This window comes from Cynocephalus volans, chromosome 16, assembly GCF_027409185.1.
Source record: "Cynocephalus volans isolate mCynVol1 chromosome 16, mCynVol1.pri, whole genome shotgun sequence".
Classification (NCBI taxonomy): domain Eukaryota; kingdom Metazoa; phylum Chordata; class Mammalia; order Dermoptera; family Cynocephalidae; genus Cynocephalus; species Cynocephalus volans.
In genome coordinates this window covers 34,408,485-34,427,761 of record NC_084475.1, presented here as the reverse complement: position 1 = coordinate 34,427,761, position 19,277 = coordinate 34,408,485, and the positions used below count along the sequence as shown (strand labels likewise).

The 19,277-nt window shown below is 33.6% G+C and overlaps 1 protein-coding gene across 5 annotated transcripts in view; it reads left to right on the top strand.

Annotated features, from left to right (window-relative positions):
* The window catches only part of VPS13A (vacuolar protein sorting 13 homolog A), a 270,889-nt gene that overhangs the window by 105,033 nt on the left and 146,579 nt on the right, over nucleotides 1-19,277 (top strand). For all 5 annotated transcript variants that reach the window (XM_063081395.1, XM_063081392.1, XM_063081391.1 and 2 more), the window contains exons 25-31: nucleotides 682-836; nucleotides 1,240-1,396; nucleotides 4,720-4,799; nucleotides 8,131-8,190; nucleotides 8,410-8,563; nucleotides 11,620-11,736; nucleotides 11,813-11,916. In XM_063081395.1, coding sequence (XP_062937465.1) covers nucleotides 682-836; nucleotides 1,240-1,396; nucleotides 4,720-4,799; nucleotides 8,131-8,190; nucleotides 8,410-8,563; nucleotides 11,620-11,736; nucleotides 11,813-11,916 — 827 coding nt within the window. The remainder of the gene's footprint in view (nucleotides 1-681; nucleotides 837-1,239; nucleotides 1,397-4,719; nucleotides 4,800-8,130; nucleotides 8,191-8,409; nucleotides 8,564-11,619; nucleotides 11,737-11,812; nucleotides 11,917-19,277) is intronic.

The following is a 19,277-nucleotide window of genomic DNA, read 5'->3' as shown; positions in this document are numbered from 1 at the left end:
CTTTGTGTGTGGTGACCAAAGAAATGTTGTTTGCAAGGTCGTCTACTCTAACTTTAATCTTAAGTTATTTGGGATATACTTCAGTTCATTTTAGTTTCCTTTAAATCTCTTTTTAATGGTTTTACTAAGTGGTTGAATGTTTTTCCAGTTTTTGGTTCTTTTTAATATCAAATTCTAGAAGTGTGTGTATACATATATATAAGTATTTATTATATACAAATAAATATATATATGTATATGTGTGTATATATATATATATCATGCTTGATCTCAGCTTACTTCATTCAAACTGCAAGGCCTCCTCTCTGCTACTAATAGGTAAGTTTTGTTATACCATGCAGGTAGAGTGAACATATTAACATGTTACTTTGAGTATTCATGATGTGTACAATCATTGGCATTGTTACTTGCTGCAAAATTTTCTTAAGCAATTTAAAAATAGACTAATGATTTCTTTTAGCTAAAGGTTACATTTTATAATTTTCCATATTTTTTGTCATCAGAAATCTTATTTGTTTCAAAGTACAGTAATCTCTATATTCATTTCTATTTATTTTAATCATCATGTTTATATTGTTTTTGAAATGTACCCTTAGTGTTCATATTTATTTTAGAAAAATTATAAAAATGTTATTAAATCAAACTTTTATTATTGACTTAAACAATGTTTATGAAATTTAGAATCAGAGGAGGAATATTTTGATGCACCATGTAGTCCCTTGGAAGAGTCTCTTCAATTTCCAACTGGAGTTAAAAGTATTCCACACAAAAAGTTACAAAAACAGGATTCTTCAAAAAATGTGACTGAGTTTAAAATACGATTTGAAATACCAGAGGTATGTATTATGGTAAATTAATACGGCTTATTTAAATTGTTTGCCATTTCTACAATTCATAGTTTGTATAGTCTCATTGCTAATAGGCACTGCTGTTTTTATCCTGATTAAGCTAAATCCAGACTTGCCATGTGGTTCCCCTTTGTCCCTTTTTTTGAAAATTAACGTCTTAAGAATTAGGGGTTTAGATGGTATATTGTGGGTATTCAATTATTTTAAAAAAATATGTATTATTTAGTATAAGTGTGTATTGTGGGTGTGGGTATAAAATATGTCATAAATTTTAAATATGTCATATATCATTTATATCATGTATATCTCATTTATCCATATATAACTATTATGTACGTAAACATTTTTTTTTAATGTATTAGTAGTTTTTTCTTTTCTTTTTCTTCTCCAGGTTTTGATTCAATTTTATCACCTAGTTGGAGATTGTGAACTATCTGTGGTAGAAATTGGTGTTTTAGGATTGGGCACAGAAATTCAGATTAGAACATTTGACTTGAAAGGAAATGCCTTTTTGAAAGAGTTCTGGTTAAAATGCCCAGAATACTTGGGTAAGAATCTCTGTTTTTAAAAATAAATAAATTTTATTGTTTGACTATCTGCTGGAAAGTTTTCAACTTTGAGTTAGTACATTTGCTAAAACATTCTTAGAGAACTATTACATTACTCATAATAGTCTTTAACTTCATCTTATAGTTGGTAATCCAGGGGGGTAGTCCAGAGAGGAAATGAAGAGACAAATCAAATAGTCATGGTTAATTTTAAATCTAGTTGAAAATACTGGAACACTGAATTGGTTTTCTACTGCTGCTATAACAATTAACCACAAAGTTAATGCTTCAAAAAAATACAAATTTACTATCTTAAAGTTACATAGGGCAGAAGTATGACACTAGTCTCACTGGGCAAAAATCAAAGTGTCAGTAAGGGTTCTTTTTTGGAGGCTCTCGAGGAGGATCCATTTCCTTGTTTTGTCAGGTGTTTGTAAAATTCAGTTAGAGGTGGTTTAAATCTGTTTCCTTATTTCCTGTTAGTTGATGGCTGCCTTTAGCTCCTAGAAGCCTCTATTGGTCCTTGCACATAGTTCCCTGTGTTTCAGAACCAGCATAGTGTGTCAGGTTCTCCTTGTGCTGCCATCTCTCTAACCTCCTTTTCTGCCTTTTACTTTCACTCTTCATAACTCAGGTGATTAGAATGGGCATACCTACACAATCCAGGATGCTTTCCCCTTAACCTTAACCTTAATCACATCTTCCAAGTCTCTTGTGCAATTATGAGGTAACATATTCTCAGGTTCTGGGAGAATTAGAATGTAGACATCTTTGTTGGGGGCAGAGGGGAGCAGTATTCTGCCTAGACAAACACTTTATGTTCCAGAAACATAATGGATATATTATGTGATCCCAAGAAAATATTTCTGTTTTCTTTGTTAGGCATTTAGGAGGGTACTATTTATATTTCTTTTTTTACATTTTAAGAAATTTTTCCTTGAAAGATAATTGTGAATGGTAGAGGGAATGATTAAGACAATGATTCATAAGACAATTATTCATTAGTTTTAATTTCATTAAAGTCCTTTGTAACAATGTTACATATGAGTAGATGTCACATTTTTTTGAATAGTCTTAATAGTCTTAATATTTAGAGAAGTTTAAGATTCATGGCACAACTGAGCAGAAGGTATGGAGATTTCTCATATTTCCTTTGCACCCATACATGCATAGCCTCCCTCATTATTAACATCCCTCACTAGAGTGGTTCATTTGTTAAAATTGTTTGAACCTACATTTGACACATCATTATCACCCAAAGTTCATAGTTTACATTAGGGTTCATTCGTGTAGTTATACATTCTAGATGTTTGGACAAATGTATAATGGCATGTGTCCACCATTGTATAGAATAGTTTCACTGCCCTAAAAATCATCTGCAGTCCACCTAATTATCCCTCCGTTCCCCCCAACCACCGGCAACCTCTGATCTTTTTACTGTCTTCATTGTTTTACCTTTTCCAGCATGCCATGTAATTGGAATCATACAGTATGTATCCTTTTCAGATTGGCTTCTTTCACTTACTAATATGTATTTAAGTTACCTGCATGTCTTTTCATGGCTTGATAGCCTGTTTCTTTTTAGCAATGAGTAATATTCCATTGATTTATTTATCCATTCCACGGTTGGTTGATCCATTTCCACTCAAAGACATCTTGGTGGCTTCCAAGTTTTAGCAATTATAGATAAATTATAAATAAAGCTGATGTAAATGTCCTTCTTCAGGTTTTTGTGTAGACTCAAGTTTTCATTTTCTTTGGGTAAATACCAAGGAGCATTGTTTGTGGATCATATGATAAGAATATGTTTTAGTTTTGTAAGACATGGCTTAATTGTCTTCCAAAGTGGCTGTACCGTTTTTGCATTTCTACCAGCAATGAATGAGAGTGCCTGTTGCTGCACATCCTCTCCAGCATTTGGTGTTGTCAGTGTTCTGGATTTTGGCCATTCTAATAGGTGTGTAGTGGTAATTTGCATTTCTCTGATGACCTGTGATGTGAAGCATTTTTTCATATGCTCATTTGCCATCTGTATATCTTCTTTGATGAGATGTCTGTTAAGATCTTTGGTCCATTTTTAAATTACCAAGCAAATTAAGTAGTGTAGCCTGAAACTTGTTCAGGGGATATGACTTACAACTTTTCCCCATATTCTGCACTTTTTCCATAACCATTGAGAATTTGAGTGTGATAGATTTTGTTATGGTTATCTCTTGCCAAGAAGGCCATCATTTGTAGCAAATTTTTTTTTCACTATGCTTTTTATATCAAGAAACAGTTTGCTCTGGTAGTTGGAAAGAAAAGTAAATCAACTTGATAGTGTCCTCTGGTAATCCAGAAGTAGTATAGCAGTTAATTTTTATGTTTATTCTAAATTTTTGGTTTGTTTTCCTAAGAACGAGAGATAAGAAAACCCTGGTAAACAAAATACAGTGTATACAGTTATCACTGCACCTACTTCTATATTTTTGCTTCTGTTTTCTCAGAGTGAATAGCAGTTTCTTGCACAAAGTAAATGATTGGTAAATAGGTGTTCAATGAATGTATAAATGTGTAAACAATGTGGGGACTTTAAGGGTTGAAATGTGATTAGCACCCACAGTAGAAAGTTGGTTTATATGCTAATAAAATTTTATGTTTGGGGGACTTCGTGGAATTTGTGGCGTTTTTTTCTCAAGAATAGTATGATTAGTTTGTAGTTCATTCTTCCAGTCTCTAGATATTAATTTCTAGCAGCCATAAGTAGTTTGGTCATGATAGTTTTAAAGTTTTCATTCAAAAATCTGTTCTATGGCCCTTTCCCCAGTGCATAGGTTTTGAGTAGAAGGAGTAAATAACTGATTATATGGTAATAGGATTTATTTTAATCTAAACTAATATACAGAAAAATTTAATTTCTCATCACTCTCCTCATCTGTCTTCTAAACAACTGGGGTTTTGAGGACTCTGACAGTTTTCTCTTTAGCTATTTCTGTGACCAAGGGACAGAATTCTCTTCATTCTCTATCATTGTTCTTAAAAACCATTCTGTTTTTTCTTTAATAGATTCCTATTGTTTCTTGGCTTAACCTCCTATCTAGGTTTAGAAGGGTATGAGAGTCCAGTGATGTGCCTGCCACAGGAGAAGGGAAGGGTATTGTGAGGAGAAATTACATTTTTAACGTTTAAAAATAAAGAAGGGACCTGACTAGGGTAAGGTAGAATTCAAGGCCTAGAACTGATACAAGAAAGCCTTATTTTCTAATTCTATAATTACTAATATTGCCTACACTTTAGTTTAGTTAGTTTTCCTATAAAAGGGTAATTTTAAAAATTATTTTTAGATGAAAATAAGAAACCAGTTTATTTGGTTACAACACTGGATAATACGATGGATGATCTCTTAACACTGGAATATGTGAAGGTAAGCAGTTCCATTTATATCTGCTTGATGTGGTAAGTATACTGCTTTAATGTTAATAATCAAGTTTCATACGTTTAGTAATACTGTTTGTTTAATCTTCATTCTTATTTAATCTATGTAACTCCTAACACTTGTTCTTTTTTTTGTCTTGTCATCCTGTGTTAAATAGTTGTGATTTTTAAATACTTCATATAGCAAGATAAAGATGCCTGTGTTTAAAATAGAAATGACCTGAAGTTTGTTTCTGCTGCCCACAATGTTGAAAAAGAAACAAACTTTTTATTCTTAATGGAATTTATTGTTGTATATAATGCAAGGTGATGCTTTTACTTCATTTCCCACCATTGTCTGAAGTTACCTGATTTTCCTAGTGTCAGTGACTCCGTTCCTTTTCTCTTGGTTTATGATTATCTATCTTATCATCTGTTAAGTCTGTTTCTGATTTATTCCATGTTTTCAGTGACCTGTTTTTATGTAAGTCCCATATTATTTTAATAATTACTTTAGAATAACGCTGAAAGAGCATTTCATTTCTTTTGACTGTTTTTGCTATCCATAATTGATATAGATATTTTAAGATTTTTGTTGCATATGCATTAAATAGCTTTTATATTAGAGACATGTTCTAGATCTAAAGAAAATGAATGGATAAAGAAAATGTATATATACACAATGAATAGTGTTTAGCCTTAAGAAGGGGAGAAATCCTGTTATTTATAACAACATGAATGATTCTAGAGGACATTGTGCAAAGTGAAATAAGCCAAGCACAGAAAGACAAATACCACATGATCTCATTTATATGGGGTATCTAAAGTTGAACTCATAGAAGTAGACAGTAGACTGATATATTTTGTATATTTCAAAATATCTGAGAGTAACTTAAAATGTCTCACCACAAAAAAATGATAGGAAAGTGAGATGATGGATATATTAATTAGTCTGATATAATCATTTGACATTGTATACACATATCAAAACATCACATTGTACCTCGTAAATGTATATACAATTATGACTTGTCAATAAAAAATGATGTAATTTTTTTTGGAGAGTGCATTTTTATTTATTTATTTTATTTTATCTGTATACAATGTAGTTGATTTTTGTCTCCCTTTACCAATTCCTCCCCCCCCATCAACATCATATCTGTTCACTTGTCTTAACAAGTTCAATGAATTGTGATTGTTGTGTGTTGTTCCCCACCCTCCTCCATTTGTATTTATTTATTTTTAGCTCCCACAAATACGTGAGAACATGTGGTGTTTCTCTTTTTGTGCCTGACTTATTTCACTTAATATAATTTTTTCTAAGTCCATCCATGTTGCTGTGAATGGTAGTATTCTTTTTTTATAGCAGAGTAGAATTCCATTGTGTAGATATACCACATTTTCTGTATCCACTCATCTGATGATGGACATTTGGGCTGGTTCCAACTCTTGTAAATAGTACTGCAATAAACATTGGAGTACAGGTATCCCTTTGACATGATGATTTCCATTCCTGTGAGTATATTCCCAGCAGTGGAATAGCTGGGTCATATGGTAGATCTATCTGTAATTGTTTGTGGAACTTCCAAACTATTTTCCATAAAAGCTGCACCATTTTGCAGTCCCACCAACAGTGTAGGAAGGTTCCTTTTTCTCCACAGCTTTGCCAGCATTTATCATTCTGTCTTTTGGATATTAGCCATCCTAACTGGAGTGAGATGGTATCTCATTGTGGTTTTGATTTGCATTTCCCGAATGCTGAGTGATGTTGAGCCTTTTTTCATGTGTTGGCCATTTGTATATCTTCCTTTGAGGAATGCCTATTCAGCTCATTTGCCCATTTTTTAATTGGGTTACTTGTTTTTTTTGCTGTAAAGTTGTTTGATTTCCTTGTATATTCTGGATATTAATCCTTTGTCCGATGTATGTTTTGCAGATATTTTCTCCCACTCTGTTGGTTGTCTTTTTTACTCTGTTGATTGTTTCTTTTGCTGTGCAGAAGCTTTTTAGTTTGATATAATCCCATTTGTTTATTTTTCCTATAGTTGCCTGTGCTTTTTGGTACTACTCATGAAGTCTGTACCCATTCTTACTTCCTAGAGTATTTCCCCTATGTTTTCATTAAGGAGTTTTATTGTTTCAGGGTGTATATTTAATTCTTTAATCCATTTTGAGTTGATTTTGGCATATGGTGAGAGGTATGGGTCTGGTTTCATTCTCCTGCATATGGATATCCAGTTTTCCCAGCACCATTTGCTGAAGAGGCAGTCTGTTCCCCAGTGTATATGCTTGGTGCCTTTGTCAAAGATCAGATGGCTGTAGGTGTATGGGTTGATTTCTGGATTCTCCATTCCATTGACCCATGTGTCTGTTTTTATGCCAATACCATGTTGTTTTGGTTATTATAGCTTTGTAGTATAGTTTAAAGTCAGGTTTTACTGTGCCCCCAGCTTTATTTTTTTTGCTCAGCATTGCTTTGGCTATTTGTGGTCTTTTGTTATTCCATATAAATGTTAGGATGGTTTTTTCCATTTCAGAGAAAAATGTCATTGGAATTTTGATGAGGATTGCATTGAATTTGTAGATCACCTAGGGTAGTACGGACATTTTCACAATGTTAATTCTTCCAATCCAAGAATATGGGCTATCTTTCCATCTTCTTGTGTCCTCTTTAATTTCTCTCAACAGTGGTTTATATTTCTCATTGTAGAGATTTTTTTCACATCTTTGGTTAATTTTATTCCTAATTATTTTATTTTTTTGGTGGCTATTGTAAATGAGCTAGCTTTCTTGGTTTCTTTTTCTGCATGTTCATTGCTGGAGTATAGAAATGCTACTGATTTTTGTGTGTTGATTTTGCATCCTGCAACTTTGCTGAAATCATTTATCAGCTCTTAAGAGTTTTTTTTAGAGGCTTTAGGCTGTATAAATGATATAATAAATTTTTAAAAGAAAATAGCATTTGGATACATTGTAGACACTTCTTTCATGAAATTTTTTTTAAAGTACAGGAAGAATTAGGAAGAACTGTACAGAATTGTTGATGACTAAATGCATTCTCCACACTTGATAATATTCAGTATTTCCTGTTGATAATAAGAATGATAGTACTTAACATTTATTGAATACTTGCTATGTTCCAGAAAGTCCCATACTTACCAAATTTCTTTTTTTCTGGTGAAGCAGTTGCTTTGCTCTGGTGAAGCAGTTGCTTGTTTAGGTAATTATGTGTATATAAGCAGCTGGAAAAATTATATGAATGTATATTAGGACTCTCATGTAATTCTATATGCACATGTCTTCCTAAGATAGTCTAACAGATTTGTTTTCTCTTTGGATAGGCTGAAAAGAATGTACCCAACTTGAAAAGTACCTATAACAATGTTGTACAACTGATTAAGGTATGAGTGGATAATAATTTATTTTTTAGTTAAAAACTGCATTTCTATTTCTATGTAAATATATTAAGAAAACTATTTTCTAACTTAAATTATAAGATCCCTAAGGATGAAATGGAATATTGTAAATTGTATCCTTTAACCCATGAAGAATATTGCCTTATACAGAGCAGACAAGCAAATAATAATTGACCCATTACTAAAATCAGCTTTCTTCTCTAGGTGAATTTTTCCTCTTTGGATATTCATCTACATACTGAAGCACTTCTGAATACAATAAATTATTTTAATAATATCCTTCCGCAGTCAGAGGAAAAATCAGCCTCAGTGCATATTGCAGAGACTGAAGACAAAGGGGATGTTGTTAAAAAATTAGGTATGTTTCCTTAAAATTCAACTTCAAATTTTTCTACCAAGTAGATTAATAAATTTAGACTCTGGCTTTATTTTGTACTTCCAGTATTGGCTTCAGAATTCTATTGCCTCAATTAATATATAGAAGGATTCATGATATATCGGTTAATTTTAAAAATAATAGTAAAGGAAGCTGATTATTGCTGAATAAAATGTGGCTTTTGTTTATTGCATATTTAATGATTTTAGATAAATATTATACAGGCATACCTTGTTTTATTGCACTTCACAGATACTGTGTTTTTTTTACAAATTGACGGTTTATGTTAACCCAGTGTTGGCACCATTTTTCCAACAGCATGTTCATGTCTCTGTGTCACATTTTGGTAATTCTTGCAATATTTCAAACTTTTGCATTATTATTTTATTTATTATGGTGATCATTGATGTTTAATGTTACTATTGTAATTGTTTTGGGGAGCCACAAACTGTGCCTGTATAAAACAACGAGCTCAATAAATAAGTATTGTATGTGTTCTGACTGCTACACCCACTGGCCGTTCCCCCATCTCCACCTTTTCCCTATTCCCTGAGACAAAACAATATTGAAATTAGGCCAGTGAATAACCCAACAATGGCCACTAAGTGTTCAAAGTGAAAGGAAGAGTCACACATATCTCACTTTCAATCAGAGGCTAGAAATGATTAAGCTTTGCGAGAAAGGCACGTCAAAAGCTGTGATAGGCCGAAAGCTAGGCCCCTTGTGCCAAACAGTTAACCAAGTTGTGAATACAAAGGAAACGTTCTTAAAGGAAATTAAAAGTACTACTTTAGTGAGCACAGGAGTGATAAGAAAGCCAAACAGCCTTATTACAGACATGGAGAAAGTTTTAGAGGTCTGAATATAAGATCGGATCAGCTACAATATTCCCTTAAGCCAAAGCCTAATTGAGAGTAAGACCTTAACTCTTTAATTCTGTGAAGGGTGAGAGATGTGAGGAAGCTACAGAAGAAAAGTTTGAAGCTAGCAGAGGTTGGTTTATGAGTTTTAAGGAAAGAGAACATCTTCATAACATAAAAGTGCAAGGTGAAACAGCAAGTGCCTATGTAGAAAAGTTACCCAGAAAGTTGAGCTAACATAATTGATGAATGTGGCTACACTAAACAACAGATTTTCAGTGTAGGTGAAACAGGCTTATTTTAAGGAGATGCCATCTAGGACTTTCTAGCTAGAGAGAAGTCAATGCCTGGCTTCAAAGCTTCAAAGGACAGGCTGAGTCTCTTGTTAGGGGCTAATATGTACAGCTGGTAATTTCAAGGTGAAGTTCATGCTCATTTTCCATTCCCCAAATCCCAGGGCCTTTAAGAATTATGCTAAATCTGCTCTGCCTGTTTTCTATAAATGGAACAACAAAGACGACAACAGAACATCTGTTTATAGCATGGTTTACTGAATGTTTTAAGCCCACTGTCAAGAGGTACTTCTCAGAAAAAGAGATTCCTTTCAAAATATTCTTGCTCATTGACAATGCACTTATTCACCTGGGAGCTCTGATGGAGATGTACAAGGGGATGGATGTTGTTTCTGTGCTTGCTAACACCACATCCATTCTGTAGCCCATGGATCAAGGAGTAATTTTGACTTTCAAGTCTTATTTTTTAAGAAATATGCATCATAAGGCTATCGCTGTCATAGATAGTGATTCCTCTGATGGATCTGGGCAAAGCAAGTTTAAAACCTGGAAAAGATTCACCATTTTGGAGGCCATTAAGAACATCCTTGGTTAATGGGAGGTCGAAATGTCAACATTAACAGGAATTTGGAAGAAGTTGATTTCAGCTCTCTGGATGACTTTGAGGGGTTCAAGATTTCAGTGGAGGAAGTAACTGCAGATGTGGTAGAAATAGCAGGAGAACTGGCATTAGAAGTGGAGCCTGAAGATATGACTGAATTTCTGCAATCTCATGGTACAACTAACAGATGCGTTTCTTATGGATGAGCAAAGAGAGTGGTTTCTTGAGATGGAATCTACTCCTAATGAAAGTTGCTGTGAACATTATTGAAATGACACAAGGGATTTAGAATATTATATAAACTTAGTTGATAAAGTAACGGCAGGGTTTGAGAAGACTGACTCCAATTTTTAAAGAAGTTCTACTGTGCGTAAAAAGCTGTCAGACAGCATCACATGCCACAGAATACATCTTTGAAAGGAGGAGTCAGTCGATGTGGCAAACTTCATTGTTGTCTTATTTTAAGAAATTGCCACAGCCATCCCGTCCTTCAGGAATCACCACCCTGATCAGTCAGCAGCCATCAACATCGAGGCAAGGCTCTCCACCAGCAAAAAGATTACAACTTGCTGAAGACTCAGATGATCATTAGAATTTTTTGGCAATAAAGTATTTTAAATTAAGGTATGCACATTGTTTTGTTTTGTTTTGTTTTTAGATATAATGCTATTATTGCTCACTTAATAGACTACAGTATTATAGTGTAAACATAACTTTTATATGCACTGGGAAACCAGAAAATGTTTAACACTTTAATGCGGTATTTGCTTTATTGCGGTGGTCTGGAACCAAACCTGCACTATCTCCAAGGTATGCCTGTACAGTAGAAGTATTTGATTTAGATTAAAATTTGTGCATTAAATAACAATTGTTTTAGGTTAGGAAAATGTGACTAGCAAAACTTGAGTAATGTCAGGTATATTTTTTGATCACAGTACTTAGGGGTAAAAAGTTGCAATTTAATAATAAGTATCTCCTAGTAATCATTGAGCCTCAAAAGATTTAGGAACTGCTACAGTTTCTTAGTTTCAAATGTTTAGTCTCCTCTAGGAACAGTGTTTTGTTTTGTCTGTTTACTTGCTTTTGTTTTCATTAGATGTGATTATTTTTTAGAACCCCAATTGGAGTAGAAAATATCTTCCCTTGCGTTCAATTGAATTGCAAATCAGGTGTTTTCTAGTTTTATTATTATATGTGGTGATATTTCAGTTACTTTATAAGTATAGGGAGGTAACTACTAAAAGTTTTTTCTTGTGTTTTATAATATGAATTTTTTTTTTGCAGCTTTAAAACTATCCACAAATGAGGATATTATTACCTTGCAGATCCTAGCAGAATTATCATGTTTAAGGATCTTTATTCAAGATCAGAAACGTAACATTTCTGAAATTAAGATTGAAGGTAATAAAATTTTACAAAAAAAATAGATACTGTTAAATTAAAGAAAGGGCAATTAGTCATCCTTTTATTCCCTCAGGACTTGATTCTGAGATGATTATGAGGCCTTCAGTAACTGAAATAAATGCAAAGTTAAGGAATATAGTTGTTTTGGATTCTGATGCAACAGCTGTATACAAAAAGGTAAGAATTTGTTTTTATTAAATAATAGTACATCATTATATGTGATTGTCCTTTAAGAGTGGTCATAGGTATCAATTAGTTAGACATTTGTCAGATTTTAGCAATGTGGCTTATTACGTGCATGGGTTTGGAGTAAGGCCTAATTGTTTTTATCTTACCTGTGCTTCTCGGATTTTGTGTCTTTATTTGTAAAATGAGGATTACAGTATCTCATAAATGAGTAAGTATAAGTAAGTCTCCTGGAACAAAGTATTAGGAGGGGGTGTAGTAAATACCACAGTTTTTCTTTTTATTCTCTTCTTCAAATATTCTGACCTCATCATGCATTTCAGATAGAGATCAGAGAGCCTGAAGTCTAATCGAATAAAAAAGATTTTTTAAAAGTTTATTTTCATGTATGCTTACTAGTATAGCTGTTATAATGTTAAAAGAGTCCTTTGAACTGGATGTTTAGTGGTCAAAGGGTAGGTATTTTGTTACTGGTTGTAAAACAGTAAGTTTCCTGGACTAGATACTGTTGTGGAGTTAGACAGGTAATTCTTGAATAATGAGGCATAGGTAGAATGGTATATTTAAGGGAATGAGAGAATATCAAATAGGATCAGGAAAAGCTGGAGTACTTGTTGAGTCAGAATGTCAGCGTTTGGAGTATGTCAGGAAGAAAGGAAATAGAGAAGTAGACATAAACAATAATACTGATGATATAGTAATGATCTGATTTTTATGTTTAAAAAAAATTCTTGTTTATATATTTTTATTATGGCTTATTTAGAATGAGGTAAAAAGAGTCCCAAAACATCGAGCATAGTTCAGTAGGAATAAGGAACAAGAAATTTTCCACAAGCCACAATTTGATTTGCTTTTATTACTTTAAGAATTATAGTTTTGCAGCATTTAAGAGGTAGATTATCCATTTTAGTTTTTCTATCTAGAAAATAAAGTTCCCAGAAATAAAGGGGTCTACTAAAAGTCATACAAGTAGTGACAACTGATATAACACTAACCATTGATTTTTTTTCTCTGTAATTTTATTTTTATTGTATCTACAAGGTAAAAATTTAATTTACAAAAAGCTACAAAATAAAAAATCTTTTTTTCACTTGTCTTCTTGCCCTACTCCCATTTCCCTTCCCCAGTTTCTTGACTTTGAGTCCGATGTACTGAACCACCTTGTTCAGTAACTCTCCACATGTCAAAGAACCATAGAGACATAAACTTTTTGCCCTATGTCAGAGCTTCATAATTGTTGTGCTATGATACACTGTTGTGCCCTGAATGGGTTTTAGGTATATGGATATATTGAGCCCCACAGCTTTAATGTTTGGGGCCTTCAGTTGATTTGACTGTGTCCTAAGTAGCAACCTCTATTTACTGTAGTACCATGGTATAAATACTGTTGTTATTAATGTGTACCATAAGGTGGAAAGGATTCTAGCTGACATGATGGTCTCAGAAATTGAGTTATTTTCTCATATCTTATTTACAGAAAAGTGTTTTGGAAGTGAAGGTTTAAGAAATACCAGTTTTTAATGCTTGTTAATTCTTGGTATTAAGTCCATAAGTATTTCTAATTATTCTCTAGTTTTTTGACTTTGTTATCAGGCTAAGAATACTAGCTTCAGAAACTGAGTTGGGAAATGTTTTCTCCTCCTATTTTCTGAAAAATTTGTGTAGAATTTGTGTAATTTCTTCCTTAAATGTTTGATGGAATTCACCGGTAAAGATTTTTTTTTATATAGTTGAAGCTGGGGTTCAATTTAATTTTTTTCCACAGAGTACTTAATTTTCTAGCATCATTTATTGAAATAGCTATTATTTTAACTTATTTAGTCATCACAATCCCATTGAGATTGGAACTTCATTTCTCAATTGGATGGGTAAAGTAACTGAAGCACATAAAGATTAACTTCTTAAAGTCACACAATAAAAAAGTAGAGCTTCATCTGATAGACTGAATGTAAGAACCAGACATTCTGGCTCTTTAGCTTATACTGTATTCTTAACCATGTTATACTGCCTCTCAATTCCGTACTGACTTAATTATTAAGCTTAATTCCTAAGCTTGTAATTAGTCTTCCACCTTGTTTCTTTTCTTCAGTAATGTCTTAATTGTTCTTGGGCCTTTGTGCTTCCATATAAATGTTAGAATCTTCATTCAAGGTTTACTAAAACAAAAATTTCATTGGTATTTTGTCTTTAAAAACTAAGCAGCCATTTCTTAATGTCTTCAAACATCCAGTAAGTGCTTGTGTTTTTTGACTGTCTCATAATTCTTTTCCTTTAGTTTGTTTGGATTCGGATCCAAAGGAGGTGCATGCAGTGTATTCGATTGATATGCCTCCTAAGTCTATTTTAATTTGTAAATTTCTTTCAATTAATTAATGAATTAGTAATCCCCCCCCCCTTTTCTTACGGGGACCATTTGTTGCTATCTTATTTATTCTGTAGAATTTTCCACAGCCTGGATTTTGCTGATTGTGTTTTTATGATATTCAACAAGTTCCTCTTTCCTCTGTACTTTTTGTAAATTAATAGTTAAAGCTCAAGGCATGATGAGATTCAGAACTTTTTTGGATGGCAAGATACTTTATTTTTGGTTGTTCAAAGGAGGCACATAGTTTGTACCTGTCTTTCTTTTTTTAATATTAGAAGCCGTTTGTTGTGGTCTTTGCCTGGAGAGTCGCCATAACCCAAGGTAGCCATGGTCTAGGTGCCAGTGTGTTGGTCAAGTGACACACAGAGGAAGCAGCACAACAAAACACGTGAAATGACAGAGGCATTTTATTACTGCAGATCCATGAGAGAAGAGGGGTGCCCATGACGGGAGGCCGATGGGAAGTCTGGAGGCAGTAGGGAACTTAACCACTGAGGGTTTGAGGGGAGAGAGATAGGAAGAAAGAGGAAGAGAGAGGACCTTTGGGCCTGTGGCTTTATTAAAAATCCATGGGCATTATCCTTTAGGCTTTCCCAAGGGGGTTGTGGATTGGCTGGCTTAAGAAAATGTGTGAAGAGGGAACTTACATTTCTCTGATGCTGACCAATAGATTTATAGTGGTCAGCAGCTGTGGGGTTTGTTGGTGTGTGGAACAAGGGCTATTTTGCAGACAACCACATAGTGAGGGGAAGTTTTAACTAGGCCAAAGGTGGTGGGGTGTGACTGGGTTTCAGACAAGTTATGTGAGGCCTAAAAATGGATGCTAAGGCAGCAACTATATTAAACAAATTTATGACACCTGTATTTCAGTAGGGGTTGTAAGATAATAATATACCAATTGGAACATTTCTTCTTCATTTGTTAAATGGAAAATTTCACTGGTCTTTTTTTTTTTTTGACTGCTGGTCTGTAAGGGGAGCTGAACCCTTGATCTTTTTGTTACCAGCATCACACTCTAACCAAGTGAGATTTCACCTGTCTTTATGCTGATATTACCAATCATTTTGACTTCTCAAAATTTCATTCTCCAGTAGATTTCTCAGGCAGGGGTCATAGGAACAATATTTGCAGGCAGTTTGACTGGATTGTAGATTCTTGGCTTGAATTTTCTTTCCTGGGTGATCTTAAACATGTTACTTCATGTCTTATGGCCTAATGTTGCTAATGACAATTTGACTTCCTCTCCCCTCTAAAGGATTTTGTCCTTTTGCCTAGATATTCAGAGCTGACTGGAAGCTTTGTGTGGGTGAGACTTTGGTAGACATCATGATAGATGATTAGGCATTGATCCAGCAGTTCTATGGCCTCACAAATAGAGAGTATCTGAAGCTTTTTTCCTCTTAAGGTAGTCACTTTTCTTTCAGGAAAGTCTTATAAGTATAAACCTGACACTAGATTCTAGGAGCCAATGGTTGAAGGATGGAGGCCTCACCATTCAGTATACAAATTTTTACTTAAAATACCCACTTTTCAGTATGGTATTTTATTTACACTTTATCTGTACCTGGTGTCTCCTAGGCCACAGCCTCTCTGCTCTAAAGCAATCCCTTAAGCAAATTTTTTCTGTTAGGCTCAGGGAGGGACAGTCATATAACCATTCATATTACTTACAGAGAATATTCTGGTTTTTTCTTAATTAATTTAATAGTATTTGGGATATTACAGTCCAACAAAAGATAGGAAGGCCCTCTCCTCATGGGGTAAATAATAAATAATCAGCAATATAAAATAATATTAAAGAATAAATGCTTTGAAAATGAATAATGTAGGATAATGTAACAGATAATGATTTGAGTCGTAGTTTAGGATTATCAAATGACTCTTTGTAGAAGAAACATTTGACAAAAATCTAAATGGATTGCAGGTAGAGGAAATAGCAACTACAAAGACCTTGTAGCAGGAAGGTGCTTGGAATATTTGGGAGGTTATAGGGGCCTCAGTAACCCCTGTATAGAATTCTTTATTAATTTTTGTTCTGTTTTATTCGTTTTTGTTTTGTTTTTTACTTTTTAAAGTTAGGTTTCTTGAGATATAATTTACCTACAGTAAAATTTAACTTTTTTAGTTCTGTTACTTTTGACAAACATATGCAGTTGTATAACTTCCAATACCTTCAGGGTATAGGCCTGTCACTCCTAAAAATTCACTCCTGCCCTTTGTAGTTAGCTCTTCTCCCCATCCCAGCACCTGAAAATCACTGCTCTGCATTTTCTCCATATACTTTTTCCATTTCCAGAGTATTATATAGATGTAATCATACAGTATGTGGCCATCTGAGTCTGGTTCTTTACATATGAGATTGTAATTTTTGTCTTTTTTCTTTTTTTCTTGATCAGTCGGGCTCGTGATTTATTGATTTTATTGATCTTTTGAAAGAACCAGCTTTTGGTTCAATTGAGTGTTCTCTGTTTTCAATTTTATTTTATTTTATTTTTGCTCTTACCATTTTTATTTCCTTCCTTTTGCTTATTTTGGATTTAATATGCTCTTCTTAAGATGGAAGCTTAGATTATTAATTTTAGAGCTTTCTTGTTTTCTATTGTGAGCATTTATTGCTATAAATATTCCTTTAAGCACTACTTTAGCTGCATCCTGCAAATTTTGATGTATTTTTATTTTTACTCATTTCAAAATATTTTCTAATTTCTCTTGTGACTTCCTCTTTTACCTATAGTTTATTTAGAAGTAGGTTGTTTATCTTCCAAATATTTTGAGGTTTTTCAGATTTCTTTTTGTTATAACTTTCTAGTTTAAGTCCATTGTGGTCAGAGACAAAACCTTTTCAGTTATTTTAAACTTGATGTTTGTTTTATGGCCTAGAACATGTGTGGTCAGTTTTGGTGAATGCTTGAAGTTAATGGTGTATTCAGATGTTGCTGGGTTGAATGTTCCATAAATGTTAATTAGGGTAAGTACTTTGGTTGATAGAATTGTTCATGCTACTGATATTCTGTTTACTGGTTCTATTGAATACTAAGGAAGGATTGTTCAAGTCTCTGATTATAACTGAGGATTTGTCTATTTCTCCTTTCATTTCTCTCAATGTTCGCTTCATATGTTCTGGAGCTCTCTTTAGGTACATACATATATAGGACTTTTATGCCTTCTTGGTGAATTGACTCTTTTGTGATTATGCCTCTTTTATCTTTGGTAATTTTCCTCATTCTCAAGTCTACTTTGGTAGTAATATAGCCACTCCAGGTTTCTTTGATTAGTGTTTGCATGGTATATCTTTTTGTATCCTTTAACTTTTAATCAGTGTCTTCCTCTTTAAAATGGGTTTCTTGTAGGTAGCATATATTTAGATTTTGCTTTTTTTTTTTTTTTTTTTTTGTCTTTTTGTGACCAGCCGCACCGCGCTCAGCCAATGAGCACACCGGCCATCCTTATGTAGTATCCGAACCCATGGCAGGAGCACTGCTGCGCTCCCAGTGCCGCACTCTCCCAAGTGCGCCATGGGGCCGGCCCAAGATTTTGCTTTTTTATCTATCTGACAATCTCTGACTTTTAATTTGTGTTTAGGTCATTTAAAAAAACTAATTATTGATATGGTTGGATTATAATCAGCTCTCTCTTTGTTTTTTATTCTCTAGTTGTTTTGTTTATTGTATTCTTTGTACCTCCCTGATTTTTTTTGCCTGATTTTGAATTATCATTCATTTTATGGTTTCCCTAGGGTTTGCAATAAATAATTTTGATCACAGTCTACCTTTCAATAATATTTTACTGCTTTATGTGTAGTGTAAGAGTCTTACTTTGTTATACTTCCAATTTCTATTTCTCATCTTTCTTGTTATTGTCAAATGGTTTACTTTTACACATGTTGAAAAGCCACAATGTATACCTGCTGATTTTGGTTTAGATGGTTTTCCTTAGAGCAATTAATTTTTTTGAAAAGATTTTTATTTTATATTTACCTTCGTTGTAACCATTTCTGGAACTTATTTCTTCATGTAGTTTCTAATTTCTGTCTTTTTTATTTCTATCTTTAGAACTTTCTCATTTCTTATAATGCAGGTCTGTTGGTAATGAATTCTCTTAGCTTTTTGGGCAGAGGTGAGAAGGGAGCTGGGGGGAAAAAACCTTTATTTTACCCTAATTTTTGGAGTTATATTTTTGCTGGGTATAAAATTCTGGATTGACAATTTGTTTCACTCTTTCAAACTGTTTTAAGACATAACTGCATTGTTCTTTGTTATACATAATTTTGATGGGAAGACTGCTATATATCTTGTCTTTGTTCCTCAGTGCATAACTTGTCATCTTTTTCTGACTGCCTTCAGGATTTGTATATGGTGTGTTTAGGTGTGTGTAATTGTGTTTTCATATTTGTCCTGTTTGGGGTTTTTCTGAGGTACTTGGGTGGATCTGTCTTTCATTATTTTTCTTTATCTCTTCAGAGAGTTTTTCTGCTACTGTCGTCTTCTCTCTCTCTCTCCTTCCCGTCTTCCCTTTCTTCTTTATCACCCTCTTTCCCTCCCCCCTTTCCTCTTCCTCAGCATCTTCCCTGTTCCTCTTTCTCTTGGATTCCACAAAAATTACTATTAGATTCCTGTTTAGATATTCTTCAAACTTTGGATACTCTGTTCACTTTGTTTTCCCATTCTTTTCTCAGTGTATTTCAGTAATTTGCATTTACCTATTTTCAAGTTCACTGACTTTTGTCCTTGGTTCTGTTGAATCTACTGTTGAACCCACTGAAAGTATTCTTCATCTCTGTTACTGTGATTTTTTATTAATATATTTCCCTTTGACTCTTTATTCTTTTTTTTCATTTTTCTGCTGATATTAATCATGTGTTCATGCATGTCTTCAACCTTTCCACTAGAAGCCTTTACCATATTAGTCATTGTATTTTACAGTTCCCTGGCTGATAGTTCCAAAATCTGTTTTATAGGCAAGCCTGGTTCTGTTGATTGCTTTGTCA